Source organism: Lytechinus pictus, chromosome 15 (genome assembly GCF_037042905.1).
Source record: "Lytechinus pictus isolate F3 Inbred chromosome 15, Lp3.0, whole genome shotgun sequence".
Taxonomy (NCBI): domain Eukaryota; kingdom Metazoa; phylum Echinodermata; class Echinoidea; order Temnopleuroida; family Toxopneustidae; genus Lytechinus; species Lytechinus pictus.
In genome coordinates this window covers 15,888,712-15,910,943 of record NC_087259.1, presented here as the reverse complement: position 1 = coordinate 15,910,943, position 22,232 = coordinate 15,888,712, and the positions used below count along the sequence as shown (strand labels likewise).

The 22,232-nt window shown below is 35.4% G+C and overlaps 2 protein-coding genes across 4 annotated transcripts; one reads left to right on the top strand and one right to left on the bottom strand.

Annotated features, from left to right (window-relative positions):
* The first annotated feature begins 354 nt into the window (after nucleotides 1-354).
* LOC129278402 (NXPE family member 3-like) lies at nucleotides 355-15,947 on the top strand. Of its 3 annotated transcripts, none has more exons than XM_064110148.1 (7): nucleotides 355-567; nucleotides 1,491-1,664; nucleotides 3,311-3,493; nucleotides 4,527-4,688; nucleotides 10,966-11,141; nucleotides 12,087-12,139; nucleotides 12,554-15,947. In XM_064110148.1, exons 2-7 carry the CDS (start codon nucleotides 1,503-1,505, stop codon nucleotides 13,366-13,368), a joined length of 1,551 nt encoding a protein of 516 aa, XP_063966218.1. In that variant the 5' UTR covers nucleotides 355-567; nucleotides 1,491-1,502; the 3' UTR covers nucleotides 13,369-15,947. The 3 variants fall into 3 exon arrangements, with proteins under 3 accessions (XP_063966218.1, XP_054770555.2, XP_063966217.1); XM_054914580.2 differs by having other exon boundaries at nucleotides 3,077-3,493; XM_064110147.1 differs by having other exon boundaries at nucleotides 358-567; nucleotides 1,463-1,664; nucleotides 3,077-3,493.
* On the bottom strand, nucleotides 15,034-22,232 carry LOC129278399 (peptidyl-prolyl cis-trans isomerase-like 3). Its single transcript, XM_064110001.1, has 5 exons — nucleotides 22,227-22,232; nucleotides 21,612-21,739; nucleotides 20,557-20,665; nucleotides 19,057-19,175; nucleotides 15,034-18,631 (listed from the first exon to the last, which is right to left on the bottom strand). The coding sequence occupies exons 1-5, from the start codon at nucleotides 22,230-22,232 to the stop codon at nucleotides 18,496-18,498; spliced, it is 498 nt and encodes a 165-aa protein (XP_063966071.1). The 3' UTR covers nucleotides 15,034-18,495.

The window sequence follows — 22,232 nt, the reverse complement described above, 5'->3', positions numbered from 1 at the left end:
CAGAAGGTCCCATTTTTATAAGTCTTTGGTATGAATCGGCCGTACATGTAAATTGATTATGAAATGAGACTACTACCACGAATAGTAGTAGGCCTACATATTTCTCCTCGCTCCCTACACTCGCTTGTAATATCTAAATAATTTTGTTTACGGAGTAGCTAGTATATTATATGTAATTAACAGTAATGTCACGTTCAATATTACTTCATGTTTGATCAATCATTCTGAAGCATTAATCCGCTCTGATGTGAACGCAGGTGTCTTGAGTCTGGTTAATGATTAATAACTGAGTACACAATGTATACTAGACAATGTAAATACTGGAAGGTTAAAGGTAAGACTAGAACCTATGCTTCTGCCTCCGGTTTTAACATAAGGAAACCTCCATGTTCAAAAAGCTATTCTTAATTCTTAAATATAGACCTCCGTGAAGTGATTTCATGTGCCATTTATGTTGGTTTATATGGAGTATACGGATTATTATTCTTTTATATCTGCATGCGGTAAAAGATGACGTCAGTTTCGAGTAGGAAAGCCTAATGATCATAATCACATCGGTGTGCGAAAGTAAGTTTTAGTAGTAGTAGCAGCAGAAGTAGTAAAAGTAGTAGTAGTAGTAGTAGTAGTAGTAGTAGTAGTAGTAGTAGTAGTAGTAGTAGTGGTACTAGTAGCAGCAGCAGCAGCAGCAGTAGTAGTAGTAGTAGTAGTAGTAGTAGTAGTAGTAGCGTTAGTAGTGGTGTTGGTGGTGGTGGTGGTAATCTGCCTTTTTCACAACATTTTTCAACCTGCTGTCCAAACAAACAAGGAACTTCAATTTGTTTTGTGGTAACAATTAAGTACTATTGGGTAATCATGTTTGACAACCAAGAGATATATGTTGTCCATGAGGAAATTAGAGGTGAAAATGTTGCGTGTCGTACAGGACATTTCTGAGTCCCATACGACACTCAACATTTTCACCTTTAATTCACCCGTAATCACATATTTTTTGTTGGTTATCAGATTTTCACATTACTACCCACTATAACTTTATCATTGACGAAAAATAAGATTTTATTGCTCAAGCAATCAGCTATGATACTATAATTTTTCATCGAAATGTCCTGTACGACACGTACGAATCGCCAATTATTTGATAACTTGACCAGTACAAATCTACCACAATGTCTATATATTTACGTAAAAGAGAATAGATGACAACAGAGCTCTTGGTCTTTGGTTAAACATATCCAAATAAAAGTATCTATATGAAGAATGAAATTAAGAAATAAAATACATCAATTTATTCAAATAGAGTTGATTCTGGAATATTTCCAAGCACTATAGAGATGTAGCATCTATATCATATATAAGATAAAGTTTGAAGAAATGCGCAATGAAACGACATGTGTAAAGATTGTTATTCAGTTTGTGAAAATGTAATCGTATCGCATTATTATATACTCGTTTATGACATCCTTAGTCTCCCAATCTTTCTACTATTCATCGAGGTCGTACCAGGGATGTTAAACGAAGTAATGGTTCGTGTTCGGTCGCATCGAATTGTTGCTTGGGCAGTCGGCGTGGTCGTTGTCCTCGTCATATTGATGTGGTCGAGAGGTGATAATGATACCACCAAGGTATTCCAGCCTGGGAAAGATAAGCTCGATGTCGTCAAGGGAAGGGTGAGAAATTATTATGCATATATGTATTTCATTTTAATTTTTTTTATTGCCTCTGTGTGGTATTAGGGGTTTCACAAACCCCATTCTTGTTGTACCTGATTACGCAATCTTATTAGATGTTACTTATTCAGAATGCCAAGTTTACCTCTGTAATAAGGTATATATATCTATTAATGTTGATGTGGCTTTGCCTAATTGCAGGCCCATCGGACACCACGGGCCAAAAGTAGCTCCTACTCCCGCCACTGATGCTCGCATATAGCTTTGCGCTCGTATTTCGCTGTAACGCGAACTTTACCACTACCCCCGACATTTTCATTTGCCCTCCACTAGCACCCGCGTACTTTTAAAACCATATGAGGCGTTTCATGAAGTATCCTGTCAGTAATTTTCACTGTCAGATTTGCTCTGAGCCGATCAGATGCGACGATTTCAGTAGCTTATAACATATTCAATGAAAAACGCCAATTTGCTCCGCTGGTGTCGCCACTACGTGCAGGGAATTGCAGATAACATGAAGAGGAAAATTCATGCAATGCTCCCTTTCGCCATTAATTGGATGAATAATGAGCAAATTGAATATTTAATTGGGAAGTAGTTTAGGGAGATTGGAAGAGAATGGCAACACAGATAATTTATATGTAGTCAATAACATTGTTTCCTTTCTTTTCTTGTCGATTTCCTTTCAGTAATTTTGATTTTTTAAATCCATTCCTGTCTTTGCAATGATAATCGAACTATAACCCCCAATGCCAAAGACGGATAAAACAGAAATTAAGAATGGTCAGATGATGCCCATAATTAGTATGCTTATGTACTTTTGTTGATGAAATAACCCTGTTGAAAATGCGGATGGAGTAATAACATGTAGTTAGTGGTGTATTGTTTTTTTTTTTTTTTTTTTTTTTTGCGTTTACAATCGTATTTATGTTTGATAGAACATTTTACAAACAAGCAACAGGAACAGGAAATCTCGTGCAGTGTTTGACTTGCTTGGACACTCTTCCGGATAATAATATGAGCATTTCAGCAATCATATTGATACTTGCAATCGATACAACAGTATACCTTACAATCAAAATTTGATTAATATATTTTGTTTGATGTTTCACCATAGAGGATTACGCAATAAAGGTATTGCCAATAAGCTAATCGAAAGTAATTTGTGACGTGATGTGATATGTGTAGTGGTGTATTGTTTGTAATGATTACTATTTATGGTTTAACACATTGCCGAAAATAATCATTTATTGCGTATTGGAATCGTTGATGATGTCAAACAGGGATAAGTTATTGGAACATTAAATTGCAGTTTTGAAAGTGGAATGTGTGACATTTAATAAATTTTATTCCGAATCTGAATCGGTAAAATGTACCCTTATCATTTTTTATAACTCCTATTATATCTCTAGCATGATGTAACAAAACCCAGTCCTTTGTCACTTCAAAACAAAGAAGATTTCATCCGCCTCATGAACACAACCATGCGGTTTTGTCGGATCGAACCGACATCGGAAGTGAAACAAAGGCTTCCTCTGATAAAACCGTTCGACTGGACTCTCGAGTCGGATATCACCAGTCGGGTAAACTCAACGTTTGAAGTCATCGATAAAAAGAAATTCTACCACGTTTGTGATCGTATTCAGGTCAAGATAACCGCAAGGAACGGCCGGAACGAACAAAAGAAATATGGCGGGGATTACTTCCGCGCACGGATTATTACCAACGATCACAAAGGAAATACGAAGTCGTCGATGTCCGATGGCGAGATCGACGACCACGGTGATGGAACGTACACGGCAACGTTCAGTTTAAAGTGGCCAGGAGAGGTATGATATTGTCACTATGAAGGAAAATAAAAAATAATATAAATGATACACGATTAAACATCTAATCTAATATCAGTTATTGAATTCAATCCTTAATGGATTCCCAATCCCGATTATTAAGTGTTATTATTCAAAGATTCAAAACTCTTCGATTTTCCTTTCCAAATATTTTAATTTTTACTTCATTGAATCAAAATATTTCAAGTGATGAACTACTTTCGAATACATCACAATGGTCCCGTATCACAAAGAACATTTAGTTCTAATAAAAAATGCACAATTCCTATAACAAGTTTATCAGCCAAATGAATTGAATGCTTTCGGTAGCTTTAAACTCTTATCACAAATTTGTTATTGTAAGAAGTTTTGTGAAACGGGCCCATACACCACCCCTAAGTCTAAGATCATCACAAGTACACAACATCATGTTTCTAGAATCCAAAACACGAGTGGCCTATCCAAATCAAATTTAATTTGAAAGAGTCTGAGAGTCACAACATTTGTAGAGACCTCAGAATGTTAATTGAAATAATACCCCTATTTCAAACTATACCTGTTCCTCATTGACACTTTCTGGTTCTATTAGATTTAATTATGCGGCTTGGAATCGAATAAACCTAAATAGTCGTTGCTGGATAAAAACTATTATTATTCATAAAACTATGACATAACTCTGAATCTTTTTCAGATCGAATATGCAATACCATACACTGGGTGCCGGCCAGAAATGAATTTATATGATTAAACTTCCGCAATAAGCCTTTAGCATTCCATACCATTGTCAGGATAAAATTAGTTTGTTCCTATTTCATAGAATAGTGCCATAGAATAGTGACGGTATGGTGGTACAGTCGCTGACCGGTACTCAATAGATGAGAGGTTCAAACCCCATGGTTCAAAAAAAAATTTATAACTGTACAGTTAAGATCGAACAAACATGCGATAGAATTTGCTGGTTCTAGCCAGAAATGTATTAACATAATTAAACTCCCCCCAACAAGCATTTGATATCACATCTCTGAAATAATTGCAGATGGTGATACGAATCTATCTGGTGCACCCAAGCGAAGCAGTGTCAGTTCTCCAAAAGCAAAGCCAGTCTCAGCGAGCGAGGTATTCCTACAAAGGAATATTCTGCTCTGATAAAGGGGTGGTCCAAGAAGAGAGGGAATGTAATGTCTTTTTGTCTCAAGCGGTAAGTCGGAATTATGGTTTATATACATGGCAACCCACAAACAAGTGGCTTTAACTATCGAGATCCCGTTTGCGGAGAAAGACTTTGAAGCATATTTTGAGCATTTTGTAAGTGATGAAAATATGAAGGAAAAAAGAGTTCTTTATACATCATAATGACAAACAAAATATTATTTTGTACGGAATAAATGCACCATGATAGGATGTATTGGGTCTCCAGTGTCACAAATCAGTTACCTGTTAACCAATTTATTTTTCTTACACTCTACCACGGGGTCATTCATTTATATCGTTCTTCATCTCTAATTATTCGTTTTTTCTCAGATAGCCCAAACTCACTGGAAGGAGCAGTGTTATTTTAATGGCGAGGGAGAGCAAATATGCCAATATGTGACGTTATTATACACGACCAAGACCTCTCGATTTATATTTCTCTTTCTTTACTCTTCCTTTCCCTCTCCCTATTGTAAAATTGAAAAATAATAGAAGAGGATTTCCCCTTCCTCCACCCTATGGCATACCCTTGCTCACTGGACCTCTCTTCCTCTGCTGTTTTTTTTTACTTCTTCTTTTTTTGTGCACAATTATTTCCTCCATCTGCTTGTTCTAAAAACCGTTACCCTTTGACATTTTCTGCCCCATCTATCCCTCCAGTCTCTTCTCGATGCCTTATTCAATTGGTAATAAACACATTTGTAAATTTTGACAATGTTTCTTCTTTTTAGTATGATGTTGACGGTGCATCTTTTATTTGGTATGGTGTTGACAATGTATATACTATACACAAGCATATGGTCCTATCATAGAAATAGTTCTTTTTTTTAGTTTTAAATGCGACATCAAACTTGTGAGATATTTTGAGCCAAGATTATAAGTTTGAAAGAACTTAGGATACATCAGCATTTTTACGTGAAACACGTGATCTTCTCCCAAAACTAATAGATACATCATCAACATCACATCAGATAGATACATCGTCAACATCATACCAAACAGAAGGTACATCGTCAACATTACACCAAATAGAAGATACGTCGTCAACATCATACAAAATAGAAGATACATCGTCAACATCATACCAAATAGAAGAAACATCGTCAATATCCCACGAAATAGAAGATACATCGTCAACATCATACCAAATGGAAGAAACATCGTCAACATCATACTAAATAGAAGATACATCGTCAACATCATACCGAATAGAAGATTCATCGTCAACATCTTATTAAATAGAAGATACATCGTCAACATCACTCCAAATAGAAGATGTATTGTCAACATCATACTAAATAGAAGATACATTGTCAACATTAGACCAATTAGAAGGTACATCGTCAACATCACTCCAAATGCACGATACATCGTGAACATCATACCAAATAGAAGATACATCGTCAACATCATACCAAATGGAAGATACATCGTTAACATCATACCAAATAGACGATACATCGTCAACATCATACCGAATAGAAGATTCGTCGTCAACATCACACCAAAATAGAAGGAACATCGTCAACATTAGACCAATTAGAAGGTACATCGTCAACATCATTCCAAATGCACGATACATCGTGAACATCATACCAAATAGAAGATACATCGTCAACATCATACAAAATAGCAGATACATCGTCAACATCATACCAAATAGAAGATAAATCGTCAACATTACACCAAATAGAAGATACATGGTCAACATCATACCGAATAGAAGATTTATCGTGAACATCATACCAAATAGAAGATACATTGTCAACATCATACCAAATAGAAGATACATCGTCAACATCACTCCAAATAGAAGATACATCGTCAACATCATACCGAATAGAAGATTTATCGTCAACATCTTACCAAATAGAAGATACATCGTCAACATCACTCCAAATAGAAGACGTATCGTCAACATCATACTTAATAGAAGATACATCGTCAACATCATACCAAATAGAAGATACATCGTCAACATCATACTAAATAGAAGGTACATCGTCAACATCATACCAAATAGAAGATACATCGTCAATATCATACCAACTGGAAGATTCGTCGTCAACATTTTACCAATTAAAAGATACATCGTCAAAATCACACCAAATGCTAGATACATCGTCAACATCACACCAAAATAGAAGGAACATCGTCAACATTAGACCAATTAGAAGGTACATCGTCAACATCATTCCAAATGCACGATACATCGTGAACATCATACCAAATAGAAGATACATCGTCAACATCATACAAAATAGCAGATACATCGTCAACATCATACCAAATAGAAGATAAATCGTCAACATTACACCAAATAGAAGATACATCGTCAACATCATACCGAATAGAAGATTTATCGTGAACATCATACCAAATAGAAGATACATTGTCAACATCATACCAAATAGAAGATACATCGTCAACATCACTCCAAATAGAAGATACATCGTCAACATCATACAAAATAGCAGATACATCGTCAACATCATACCAAATAGAAGATAAATCGTCAACATTACACCAAATAGAAGATACATGGTCAACATCATACCGAATAGAAGATTTATCGTAAACATCATACCAAATAGAAGATACATTGTCAACATCATACCAAATAGAAGATACATCGTCAACATCACTCCAAATAGAAGATACATCGTCAACATCATACCGAATAGAAGATTTATCGTCAACATCTTACCAAATAGAAGATACATCGTCAACATCACTCCAAATAGAAGACGTATCGTCAACATCATACTTAATAGAAGATACATCGTCAACATCATACCAAATAGCAGATGTATCGTCAACATCATACTAAATAGAAGGTACATCGTCAACATCATACCAAATAGAAGATACATCGTCAATATCATACCAACTGGAAGATACATCGTCAACACCATACCAAATAGAAGGTACATCGTCAACATTACACCAAATAAAAGATAAATCGTCAACATTACACCAAATAGAAGATACATGGTCAACATCATACCAAATAGAATATAAATGGTCAATATTATACCAAATAGAAGATACATGGTCAACATCATACCAAATAGAAGATACATCGTCAACATCATACCAAATAGAAGATACATCGTCAACATCATACCAAATAAAAGATGCACCGTCAACATCATACCACATAAAAGATACATCGTCAACATCATGCTAAATAGAAGATACATGGTCAAAGTTACACTGAATAGAAGATACATCGTCAACATCATACCGAATAGAAGATACGTCGTGAACATCATACCAAATAGCAGATACACCGTCAACATTACACCAAATAGAAGATACATCTTCAACAATACACCAAACAGAAGGTACATCGTCAACATTACACCAAATAGAAGATACGTCGTCAACATTACATCAATTAAAAGATACATCGTCAAAATCACACCAAGTGCTAGATACATCGTCAACATCACACCAAAATAGAAGGAACATCGTCAACATTAGACCAATTAGAAGGTACATCGTCAACAGCACTCCAAATACACGATACATCGTCAACAATACACCAAATAGAAGATACATCGTCAACATCATACAAAATAGAAGATACATCGTCAACATTATACCAAATAGAAGATACATGGTCAACATCATACCGAATAGAAGATACATGGTCAACATCATACCTAATAGAAGATACATCGTCAACATCATACCGAATAAAAGATACATGGTCAACATCATACCTAATAGAAGATACATCGTCAACATTACACTGAATAGAAGATACATCGTCAACGTAATACCAAATAAAAGATACATGTTCAACATCACACCAAATAGAAGATACATCGTTAACATCATACCCAATAGAAATACATCGTCAATATCGTAACAAATAGAAGATACATCTTCAACATCATACTAAATAGAAGATACATGGTCAAAATTACACTGAATAGAAGATACATCGTCAACGTAATACCAAATAAAAGATACATGTTCAACATCACACCAAATGGAAGATACATCGTCAACATCATACCAAATAGAAGATACATGGTCAACATCGTAACAAATAGAAGATACATCGTCAATATCACACCAAAGAGAAGATACTTCGTCTCTATTACACAAAATAGATACATTTTAAACATCAAACCGATGTACCTTCTGAAGGTTTCCATGGCGAAGAAGTAGTGTAGTAGGTTTCACGGTACACCATGTATCTTTCTTGGGCAAGGGAAATTGTGTGGTTCTTTTCAGGACTAACACTTGCCCAAGCCCAAGAAAGATACATGGTGTTCCATGAAACCTACTACACTATCACACCAATGTTTTTTATTTGGATTGATGCTGACGATGTATATATTTGGTATGATGCTGACGATGTATCTGTTTGGTGTGATGATGACGATGTATCTGTTTGGTGTAATGGTGACGATGTATCTGTTTGGTGTAATGGTGACGATGTATCTGTTTGGTGTGATGATGACGATGTATCTGTTTGGTGTGATGGTGACGATGTATCTGTTTGGTATGATGATGACAATGTATCTGTTTGGTGTGATGATGACGGTGCATCTGTTTGGTGTGATGTTGACGATGTATCTGTTTGGTGTGATGATGACAATGTATCTGTTAGGTGTGATGATGACGATGTATCTGTTTGGTGTAATGGTGACGCTGTATCTGTTTGGTATGATGATGACAATGTATCTGTTTGGTGTGATGATGACGATGTATCTGTTTGGTGTGATGATGACGATGTATCTGTTTGGTGTGATGTTGACGATGTATCTGTTTGGTGTGATGTTGACGATGCATCTGTTTGGTGTGATGATGACGATGTATCTATTTGGTGTGATGATGACGATGTATCTGTTTGGTGTGATGTTGACGATGTATCTGTTTGGTGTGATGATGACGATGTATCTATTTGGTGTGATGTTGACGATGTATCTGTTTGGTGTGATGTTGACGATGTATTTGTTTGGTGTGATGATGGCGATGTGTCTGTATGGTGTTATGATGACGATGTATCTGTTTGGTGTGATGTTGACGATGTATCTATTTGGTGTGATGTTGACGATGTATCTGTTTGGTATGATGATGACGATGCATCTGTTTGGTGTGATGATGACGATGTATCTATTTGGTGTGATGTTGACGATGTATCTGTTTGGTATGATGATGACGATGTATCTATTTGGTGTGACGTTGACGATGTATCTGTTTGGTGTGATGTTGACGATGTATCTGTTTGGTGTGATGATGACGATGTATCTATTTGGTGTGATGATGACGATGTATCTGTTTGGTGTGATGTTGACGATGTATCTGTTTGGTGTGATGATGACGATGTATCTGTTTGGTGTGATGATGACGATGTATTTATCTAGTGTGATGTTGACGATGTATCTGTTTGGTGTGATGATGACGATGTATCTTCTATTTGATGTGATGGTGACAATGAATCTATTTGATATGATGTTGACGATGTATCTTTTTGGTGTGATGTTGACGATCTATCTATCTGGAGAAATGTTGACGATGTATCTATTTGTTTTGAGAGAAGAGTATGTGTTTCACGAGAAATTGCTGATGTATCCTAAATTCTTTCAAACGAATGATCTCTTGATTCAAAAGAACGTCTCACAAGTTCGATGTCGCATTATAAACGGTTTTTTTTACATTATCAACTATTTCTATGATAGGACGATATACTTGTGTCTATTTTATTAAAGAATTCCTTTCTATTTCGCTGCCCCCCCCCCTGACATAAAGCAAAATAATTGATCAAGGGGCTGATTTCTACGTATGACCATACACAATAATTAATGTAATCAATCGTAAAAAGTATCTCCCAATCAATTGCTAGGCGTTATGTAACACGGTCCAGGGGCCCCCGTCTTACAAAGAGTCACGATTGATCCAATCAATCACAACTATGGAAAGCCAGCAACGTCAACATCTAAAATACATGTCTCTTCAAAATACTTTCTAGACATGATGTATATTCATACATTCATTGTTTTCTTGACAATTCAGGATGCTTCTCTTTGTTTTCAAATGACATTGTGCAAATTTCCTTTTAAAAAAAATTATGACATTGATGGATTTCCATATACTTGAGGTTGATCGGATCAATCGTAACTCTTTGTAAGACGGGGCCAAGGAGTAGCTTCCTGGAGGTTTATCCATTGAAAATGTTGGATTCGATTCATTTTTATCTTTCGTGAATTCACAGATTCTTCTAATATATTGTTTTAATTACGTTTGTGCTTCTCTCCCTTTTAAAGACCAAACATATATGCAAATTCACTGACCGTCGGACGCGACTCTCTTGGTACTGTCACCATCCCACCATAGAGGGCCTGGACTGCTCGCATTGGTGTCGATACAGGAGCGACTCTCGCTCAGCGAATGTACATATGATGACGTCATTTACAGAAAGGGAGAAAAAAGTATTACAGATGTGAGTTTCGAATGGTAATATTTTCCTTAAAAATTATCATATATCATATCATGATATCAATCCCTGGAATTAATAAATACATAAAAAGAATGGTACAACATATATCATTTGTTAGAGCTTAAAATGATTATTTTTTACATGATACTACGCAATTTATTATACTTCAACATGGTCAATAAATGATATAATTTAGAGAACCGTTTATTATTTTCAGCAATGATGAATGGGGTTCAAGGATAAACATTAATTAAATAAAATGATTAATTATCTCATTTGATTTTGATTTAATAGTCCACTTTGGTTCGGAAGCGTTTACTAATATACGCAGTACTTGTAAAGAAAATGATTACTCATGATTTTCGAATTCATTGTGAAATCTGTTTCGATTTTCCGAAAAATGTAGAGCCATTGTAGTTAGTCTGCTTATGTACCTGGGTCCATTTCGTAAAGACTTGTTATAACACCAGACGCACATTTTCTATATCAATTTTACCACCGGCCAATCAAATTGAACGATTTCAGTCGCTTTAAACTGTTATTCCAAATTTGTTCTCATACTAAGTTTTATAAAATGGGTCCCTGATGTCTGAATAATAAGGAATTTTTGCAATCACTACGCAGAGAATCTTTTTTTTTTCAAAGGCCTTCAATGACAAAGCAGCCCTATCAAAAATCGGTGAATCAAAACAGCAGTGTCATCCTGGACTCTGGACAAACGACATATTTGCAATTTTTTTAAATCTTCGGACGATCTGCTGTCCCGGTCCACCAACTTTCGACAAAAACTTATCAGTTGTCCATTGTGGTTTGACTTACATTTTCAAATGAATTGATGCCTTGTAGAAAGAGGATGGGTAATGATTGCGAAAATCCGTTAATAATCATCGGACCACCGACATAACCAATATTAAACTCCTTTGGAACACTATATTGCTCACGTCACAGGTATTCGGCGAATACGTTGAATCAACTACATTCAGTGGACTATACAATCCAAGGTAATACAGACAACTTTTATCAGATGATAAATTTAGATAATTTTTAAGCTTCAACCAACTTTAATGATTATTGGGGGCGAGCATTCGTCCACTCCTGTGGACTTTCTCCAGCCAATTGATAAGTCACAAAGTTTGCTGCCTGTGGTGGTCTGTACATCCGTGTTTCTTGATCACTGGACTGAAGATTGGAGACTCTGGATATACATTTTTTCCAATCCCATCATATCACTGATTATGATGTGATTAAGAGAACGGTTACTTGTAAAAACAAATGGTTGTATTAATCTTAAAAGTTCTTGTATTTATCTTAATGGCTAGATATAAAGGCTATGCCTTACGGTTTAACGAAACCTATTTTGCCTCAATATTTTTTTTGTTAGGTAACTTTATTCTTCTAAATCCTATTTTTCACAGTGAAACCCGATCGACAGCACAGGAGGCAATTCTTACCTCCGTGCAAACCTGGTGTCCATGGCAACAGCTCGGCCTTCTCGGGATATTACGCACACGATGACTGGAGATCGCCATACTGCCATATAATGCGTTTTTCCTCGTCTCGCGGCGCCACTGTCGAATGTTTGCGCGAGAAAACCATCTTCTTCATGGGGGATACGACTGTGAAACATCTTTTCAATTACTTCCTGGATCGTCTGGAAGGAAACTTCGAGATCTTCAACGACCGGAAGTTATTCTTCACGGGGAAGAATTCTCCGATTCTAGCCGTGGACAAGAAACATCAGACCAACCTCATATTCCGTACGCACGGGTACCCCATCGCGGACGATTCCATATACGACACCCAGAATATCCAGTATCTTGCGAACACCATCGACGACATGCAAGCCGGAGACGACAGCGCCGTCATCATATCGATGTGGAGATATTTCACTCCGCACAACGCTTCGTTTTACGAAGAACGTATCAAAACCGTAGTGGAAGCGGTAAAGAGATTGCACGAGCGTAGCCCGAGAACGCTTGTGGTCTTTAACAGTCCTAATACAGGAAACATGGACACTTTGGAGAGTATTGTGTACAGTAGTGACTGGTACGTTAGGTACCTTAATGAGATCTTAAGACGTGTGCTGTCTGGGTACGATCGCGTTGGGTTCCTAGATTCGTGGGACATGACGAACGCACAGCTCTTTCCACACCGGACCCATCCGGTCGGGATGCATTCGCAGAATCTGGCGGATCATCTTTTGTCATATATATGTCCATCTAGCAAGTGAGGAAAAGGCTCCGAGTTAGGGTGATGACCGAGTTTCACATTTTCGAATTTTATTCCTGACCATCATCCGGAACTGATAGACAAACTGAAATATGTCGGAAATGGTATACATTGGCTGAATACCAAAGACAGATATTTTTTGTTTGATATAATCTAGTATTCCAATACCATCATTCATCAAATGCTGCTATATTGCACCAACTCTGTCTAATGTCTTCGGCCTCATTTATACTTCACTGGAAACACCCGGCCCTTTCTACACTTCATTAAACATTGCCATAACCAGTACTCTGACATATGATAATTTGTAACCATTGTATTTTTTGTTTGTCATGTATGATTATGATTCTGCTAGGATCGAAAGCTCAGGCCACTTTTTGACTTTCTAACATCTAAAAGAAGTTATTGATCGAACTTGAAAATATAACATAAAATTTCAATTCGTTGTATAAAAACATCTTTACACTAAGAAAAATACAGTGCTGTTATGTTATCATTTATAAATACTACATTTTGCGTATCTATCTCTCTGTATTCATCTTTCTATCGACAACCCTCACAATTATTACCGTTCTGTTGAACATTACATCTGTGTGAAAAGTAATAAATTTGTATCATTTGAAAGTAAATTGATAAATTTGTTGTATTATTTATGTTATGTATATACTAGTAGTACTTTATGTTATGTTTTATTATATGGTCGAGAGAAATTTCGAAATAAATATGATGATATAGAAAAAAAGTCTCACAATCTCTCATATCTGCCATTCTTATTCTAATCCCTTGCATCTTTCAATTGATTTATCTTGACATTCTCTCGTACTTCATCTGTCACTTTCGCTTCCTCTTTGTAACAAAGCTCTGCTCTTTTATTTGGCAGAACAACCAACAACCAGCTTTCGCTCTCCCTCCATCTCTCTCTCCCGCTCCCTCTCCTTTTCTCAAACCCATTTTCCCTCTCTTTTTCTCCTCTCTTCAACAATTGGTTCCCTCCTCTGTCTCTAGCTATTTTTTTCTCTTCAATCAGCATTCATTTGCGAACATCCCCTTTCTCCCCTTTTCAACCATTCGTTTCCTATTTTCTGTCTCTGGCATTTTTTTCTCTTCCCTGTGCATTATATAAGAACCCCCCCTTCTCTCTTCAATAATTGGTTTCCTCGTCTGTCTCTGGCTTTTCTCTCTCTCTTCCCTCCGACTTCATTCGCGAACATCCGCCCTTTTCCCCCTTCTCTCTCGGTTTCTCTCTCAAACTTATTCTCCCTCAACCACCGATTCCCTCTTGTCTCTCCCCGACTATTTTTCTCTTCTCTCTACATTCATTTGTGTATACCCCCTCCCATCTCTCTCTTTCTCCTCTGTCTCTCTTTCACTCTTCTTCTATGCTTAATCAAATCACATTCAATCTTTCTACATCACCTTCCCATTCTCTCCCCCCTCTCTCTTTCTATCTCTCTTTTCCCTTCTCTTCTAAGCCTTAATCACATTCATTCTAGCTTCCACACATTTTTTTCTTTTCAATATCCTTTTTGCATTTTTATTTCAAGAATTATTTTTGTAAACAAAGCACAATTAACTGAAGTTGAAAAACGATGGCTATTCTATGCTTTTCTAGGTAACCTCATGTTAAATAGTCATCTTCAGGTCAAATCGTCAAAAGACACAAAACAATTCTTTCTACAAAACTTTATTTACATTCTATTTACATTGTACACTATACACAGTTACAGACTTCTCTGTAAAAGGAATGAAATCAATACACTGGAGAATATATAGAATGATAATGGGTGATTTCAAGTTCAGTGTTGACCTCTTGGTGTTGGTGTTTGGTCAATTTTTACATTGTGAGAATAACACCAAACATAAAATGAAGATGGTCCTGAAAAGTCACTCACTAGGTGTTGAGCTGTCAATATTGTGATCTGGATTGTTTTAACTCAGAATAGGATTTGGAGCTAGGAAACGCAATCCAAAATGCGCCTCCAACACCAACACCGAACTTGAAATCACCCAATGTGATGTCATAGTTGTTAATCCCAATGGGGACTGGTGCTAAAGAGTTTCAATTATTCAGTGTCTAAGATTACAAAGATTGGTAATTGATACATTATTCATCTGTCACAGTAATGATTTATATGATGTTGCATGCATCAAATACATGGCCAAAACACTTTACATTATATGTTTTCCATCAAGACAAGAAAATAATAAACAAACTAATTAAAGAAAAGTCACTCTAATGATTGATATGATGCTGTACCCATCACATATGTGGCTAAAACACTTATATGTTTTCCATCAAGGAAAGAAAATACTACAAAATATATTCAAAGAAAAGTTGAAGAAGGCTCTCATAAATTTCGCTCAAACTAGAATGAAGAAATTTAATGAGCCTTCTTCGATTATAGTGTGGTCCCCTACCACTGAGGCATGTACCAATTTGAGCTACTTGCCATTTATTAATAACCCTCATCTCATCTATATTATATTATTTTGAAAATTGAAAATGAAATAAATGTGAATTGAATACCACAATTTTTCTACTTTGTCTTTCTTACCCAACTGAATTCAATGCTCTTTGTGTCTTTACATGAAAAACAGGGTTGTTGATTTTTTGGATTTTTTAAAAAAAATCAAAAAAATCGGATTATTTTGATTTAAATCGGATTTTTATGATTTAAATCAGATTTTTTTTATTTTTTTCCAAAGAAAAAAAATGGTCACACTTAACAAGTTTTAAACTATATTTACACTGTTTTACACCAATAATAGTGGTCAAGTAGTCTTTTGAACATTGTGTATTGTACTATTTGACACAATAATCCACTTATATACAGGTAATTTTTTTTATTTATTTTTTATTTATTTGCATTATAGAGAGGTACATTTTATGGAAGCCCAAGTAATGTTATGTATTATGTATACATTTAAACTCTTGAAATTTTTATATCAGTCAGTTCAAAACATCAGAAGTGTTACTCCAATGCATGAAGTACTCAAAGAACTTGAGAATTTCTAACAAAATTGACATTATTAAAGGCCTGTAGGATAAGCACCACTGTCCACCACATCATTGATGTGCTGTTTTTTCAAACTATTACATGAACAAGCAAGCACAGCAGTTGTATTGCTGCATACAGTAACACTTGCCCAGCAACTTTCCCATTTTTAAATTCTTACTTATTAAGTATACATGTGTACTTTGAAATTGTGTAATTGAATGTATAAGAAAAGAAAATACACAAGCATGCAAAAATACATGTAATTCTTATCAAATGTACACATATGCCTTCAACTTAAGTAATTGAAAGAATGGGTATTAATAGTAACAAGAAGGAGGTACATATAAGTAGTTCAGCTGTTTTGTAAAAGTATCCAAGTTGTGGACTTTGAGCACCTTTGTAGATTTTATATATTATTTTATTGAAGATTTAACAGTTTGGTGTACATACAGAGAGTTATTTATCATTACTTCGTTAGAAACTTGTTGTTTTCATCAGTTTTGCTTGTTTTACAATTTGAAAATAAAACAGTGGTGTTAAATCAGACTCCATGAGGGTGTATCATTCTTTTAAAGTATCTCTAAAGCATGTGGAACAGAAATGAAAATGATTACATTTAAAGTATCTGTTAAGAAGAAGAGAAAATAGAGAAAAATAATTTTTTTCATAAAAGTTGATTTAAATCAGTGATTTTTTTGAAAAAAATCAAGTGATTTAAATCGCGATTTAAATCATGATTTAAATCGACATGATTTAAATCAAACAACCCTGATGAAAAAGTAAACCAAACAACTCACAATTAGACCAATCTTTAGGAGACACTTTCTTTTCATTATCTTGTCCCACTCATGGTCTTGTTTCCACATTCTGTCTACAAGCTTGTTCTACACTTTTGAAGAGGATCAAAATCCCCAGACTTTTCCCTAATTCGAGTCATTTTTACCAAATTCCCTCACTTTTCCATGACTGGAAAAAATGGTAAAATAATTTTCACAGACTTCCCTGATTAGCTGGGATCCCTGCGATTATACAAGGAGCATGATATGTAAGTGAAAAACAAAAATGCAGTGCCGTTCCCGAATAAAAACTGCTAATCTGAAAGTAATGTTTCTGTGAATAAAAGGCCACTTTTCTAGTACCTTTGAGATTGTCTTTATACACATTTCACAGGTTCTCGCCGTATTTTAGACATCTAAAATAAAAATGTAATATTCATTAAAGGCATCAGTTAAGATTGATTTGATTCTTAAAAGCATGAGCTGCAAGTACTAACTTATCACCTGTGTCTGTGATATGTTGTAAAAGTGAAGCCCTGCGAAAATTGCACCTGAAAATCATTATTTAGTGCTTCAAAAAGGTGAAAATAAAGTTTCTGTTGATGGTAACTCCCGTAGGAACTCCGCAGGGCAGCTTTAATTGCTGGTAAATGCCAAGCTGGTATATAACCAATTACCTAGGAAACATTTTACGTCTAGGTTAATCAGTCATAGTGGCTGACGTTATAGACGACAGATATTACTCTCTGTCTTTTTATGAAAGTGGAGACAATGATAGAGTCGGGATTGGAACTCACAACCTTGCGATTATGAGTCCAATGCTCTAACCACACGACCAGTGACAAGGGCCTTGTCTTACAAATAGTTGCAATTGTTACAATCGACCACAACTATGGAAAGCCAGCTACGTTAACATCTAAAATACATGTTTCATGATGTTTGTTTAAATATTTTCTAAATATGATGTATATTCATACATCCATCATTTTCTTGAAAATTCAGTGTGCTCCTCTTTGTTTACATAGGACATTGTGCAAATTTCCTGTAGAAAAAAATTGACACAGATGAATTTCCATATAGTTGAGGTTGATTGGATTAATCCTAACTCTTTGTAAGACGGTACCCTGAAACACCATCCAAACTTTATTCCATATACTGATATGTGGTACATTAGTCTCCACAGGGGATTAATAAAATGATGATTATTCAGTCACAGATATCTTTAAAGTGTCTGAATCTTCCTGGTTGTTGTTTTTTTTTATTTTTTATATGAACAACAGTAAATACAACACTTTTTCAAAATAATACCTTAAGAATTTTATCCAATACCTTTTAACACTACAGAATGAGACGCTATGATGCGTCATCAGCTATGGGGTTGGCATGTATTGTAACTGTCTTGATTCTACATTCTGTCAGAGGTCGGAAGTTTTTCTCGTTGATTCTTAACTTCTCAAGCTCGTCCAAAGTCTCTAGGCCATCAATGACTCTGACAAATAGAATTACAGACAAAGAAAGAATCATTATTACATATGACTTTGATACAAAATGAAAGGGGTGATGAATATTGGAAATGTTCATATTATTAGTGTATAAATTAGATATTTAACATTCAAGTATATACATATAAGAAATATTGAAAATATATCTGCATCAATCGACATACTGTAGATGATTCAAACTCACTTCTCCCAACATATTTCCTTTAGCTCCCAACATGGATAGATTTAAGAAATGTATTACTTCATATTTAATTAGTTGTGAGAACTTTCTTCTATATTTATTTCAATAATGCTTTGTAATTTGATAAATATGGGTCACTATTCATCATATCACGATGGTAATATCAGGTCCAAAAGATTATGAAAAACAAATAAATAAAATGAAAACAAAAAATCATTAAGATTTTCTTACTTTCCAATGATGGTGTATTTCATGTCAAGATGAGGCTGCTTTCCATACGTGATGAAGAATTGTGACCCAATGGTATTTGGTCCATTGTTCGCCATGGAAACGACCCCTCGTATATTATGCTGGAAGATAAAAACAAGGGACATGGAGAGATAATACGAAACAAATGGAATGCCTCTGGCAGGCTCGTCTGCATTACACGATTCAACATAGCAGCAGTGCTGACTTTGACAGCAACTAAGATGATTATTTTTATTCTTAAGAAAGGGGAGAAAATAACATTAATTTGGATAATGAAATACTAAGTTTGTGGACCTCAATGACCTTTCACATGTACCTTGACTGACAAACTTGTTATTCATGTTATACTATTTTTCATATCAAATAACAATATCTGTGTTTCATGTAGTTTGATTAGTATTTTTAAAATGTGTTAATGTTTTTTATTATTTTAGCATTCTTAAGTATTTTTTAAATAATGAATAAAATATCAATCAGAGTTAATTGATCTGAAATGACCTTTGACCTTCACCAAGTAACCTGAAATTATACTCATCTATTAAATTTCTGAAATCTGTTGATTGATCTTTACATCCAAATTTTATAAAAAATAAATTCTGGTACAGATTAAATTTTGGAAGAAATTGTCAAAAAAGGATCAACAATCAAGATACCACATGGGCAAGACCCATTTGGTCTACTACCAGTTTGGTCCAATTGCTGTTCAGTTGACACTACACTTGGCCTAATGCCTACTTATAGTCTAATTATCATCATGTCTAAAGCCCAAATGATCTAAAGTCCACTTAGTCTGCTTATTATTTTTCACTTTGTCAAATGAAAATTTGGTTCATAAACAGTTTAGCTAATCATGAGGGCAGTCTGCACCAGCCCGAGTTTTCAAATAATCACGCTATTTCTGATCCGGCAAATTATCCAGTCTCGAGATTATTTGTAATGGAGATGCGATCATCGTGATAGTTCGCTGGATTAATCTCAAGATTGCAATCCTCAGTCAACTTGGGATTATTTTCAAAATAGCGTGCTATTTTCAAATTATCCCGCTAATTCACAGGTGCAGACACATTCGAGATTAGTCATTCACGGCGTCAGACTACAATGCATCGATGCCTCGCTTGAGCACGAATTGCTCTTCTTGCACTGGAGGAGATGAGGTTTCTTGAATCTCGAGATTAATCGCGAAGAGGGCTGATCGTGCTAAAATCTCGAGATTGAGCAAACTCGGGCTGGTGCATCACAGCCTATATACACAAATTTGTGGTATACCAGGTGATTGGGGATAAGATAGATATAGTAATACTGGAATTAGACAAAATGGTAAATGGGCGAAATGGCAATTACACCAAATGGTTCTAGTAGACAAATTGGTTGTAGAGGAACTGAGATTAGACCACGTAGGATGGGACCGAACTGAAAGTAGACTAAGTGGGTGATGACCAAGTGGCAATATAGCAAATGTTCTCTGTTTGGCTATTAACTAACCTTTAAATCATCATCGAGTTCATCTTCAAGTTTCTTTCCCCAGCAGCTAGTTCCACCCTTCCCGGTTCCTGTTGGATCCCCCGTCTGTACCATGAAGCCTGGGATATTTCTAGGAAAAAAAGAAAACAAATAGCAAAATAAATATCAAGAAGTGCTCTTGCTTGGTTAGTTCGCTTTTGCAATAGTGAGAGGATGGTATGACATTGAAAATTGATTTTCCTCATAACAACAACAATGACAACAATTTTAATAATAATACTTTTACTAATAACAATAATAATAATAATACTAAATAGGTTCATTATTGCGGACTGAAATAATCGCTAGAGGGTATTCATTTGTCTCGCAATCTACTATAATAATCCAATAATAATAATGATAATAGTAATGATGATAATAATAATAAAAATGTTAGACCAACTGTCTATTAGACTAACTGGCTGTAGACCAAGTGGTAATAAGCTGATCCGGATGATGCCCTATTTGAAATGGCTGATTGAAAATTATATAAATAAAAAAACTCAGTGAAACTAATCAGAATCTCAAAGAAAGTCCCAATGCACCATTTCGGCAAAACCAGGGTGGGGGGGAGGCTTTGGACAAAAGGGTGGGCTCCCCATAACTCAACGTGATTTCATCCAACTCGGCGGTACAAGCCTTTTGAATGGCACCCATTCAAAATATTCATGTACTATATTAATGTAATATCGCAAAATTTAAGCAGTAAAACATTTTATTAGATCAAACCTCCTTATCAGGGTCCTGTTGCATAAAACTTGTGCCATAAAAAACTCTGGCAGACAAAATTGTGCCATTGACAATATCACATTGAAAAACTCTGGCAAAAAAAAATTGCCAGAGTTTTTCTTTTATGCAACAGGCGCCAGATCTGTTTTAGGGCATGCCCATTCATATATATCATAATTGACTGGAATAATGGCACATGAACTACTTGGGCATTTCCCAAAACTAAAAAACAGGCTTTAAAATTGAAAAGCGAAGGACTGCTTTAACTTTTCTGAAATATCAAGACCACATACATGTAGGTACTTTACCTGTGAAAGAGACAGTCATTGTAGTAATCGCTGGCACACAATGCTAAGAAGTTCTCACAAGTCCTGGGCACCTGATCACAAAATAACTCTATCTTGATATCACCAACATCTGTGTGGAGTGTCACCGACTAGAAAGCAAGAAAAGAGAGAGATGAATAAACATAAACGTATTCATCATGTGTTTTTGTAACAGAAATATATTCAGCAAGTTCACTGTAAGTTGAGTTTAACTAGTGTTTGGTTACATGCATATTTTTCAAATAAATTTTATTTACCTATTTTCTTTTTTGATGGGGTGGGGTTGGGCAAGGTAGGGGTTCAAATACAACTTTTAATCTAGGATATTTTTTAATAAGGGTCGACTACTAGTATTGCCTCTACTTGTAATCCCTTTGTGATATGTTGAAATTTGCTTATTTGTTATCGTAATCAGCAATAGGAATTTTCTAATGCGAGACAAATCAACTGAATCCCCATAAAAATCTTAATATCTGATAAATCTTGGAAAATGGCAGCTTCAGATTAAATATTTTAATGAAGGAGGGTAGAATATGGTTTCAAAATTTAATTTGCTTTTTTTAGGGGCAGGGGTTAATGATTATTGCCCCTCCTTACACTCAT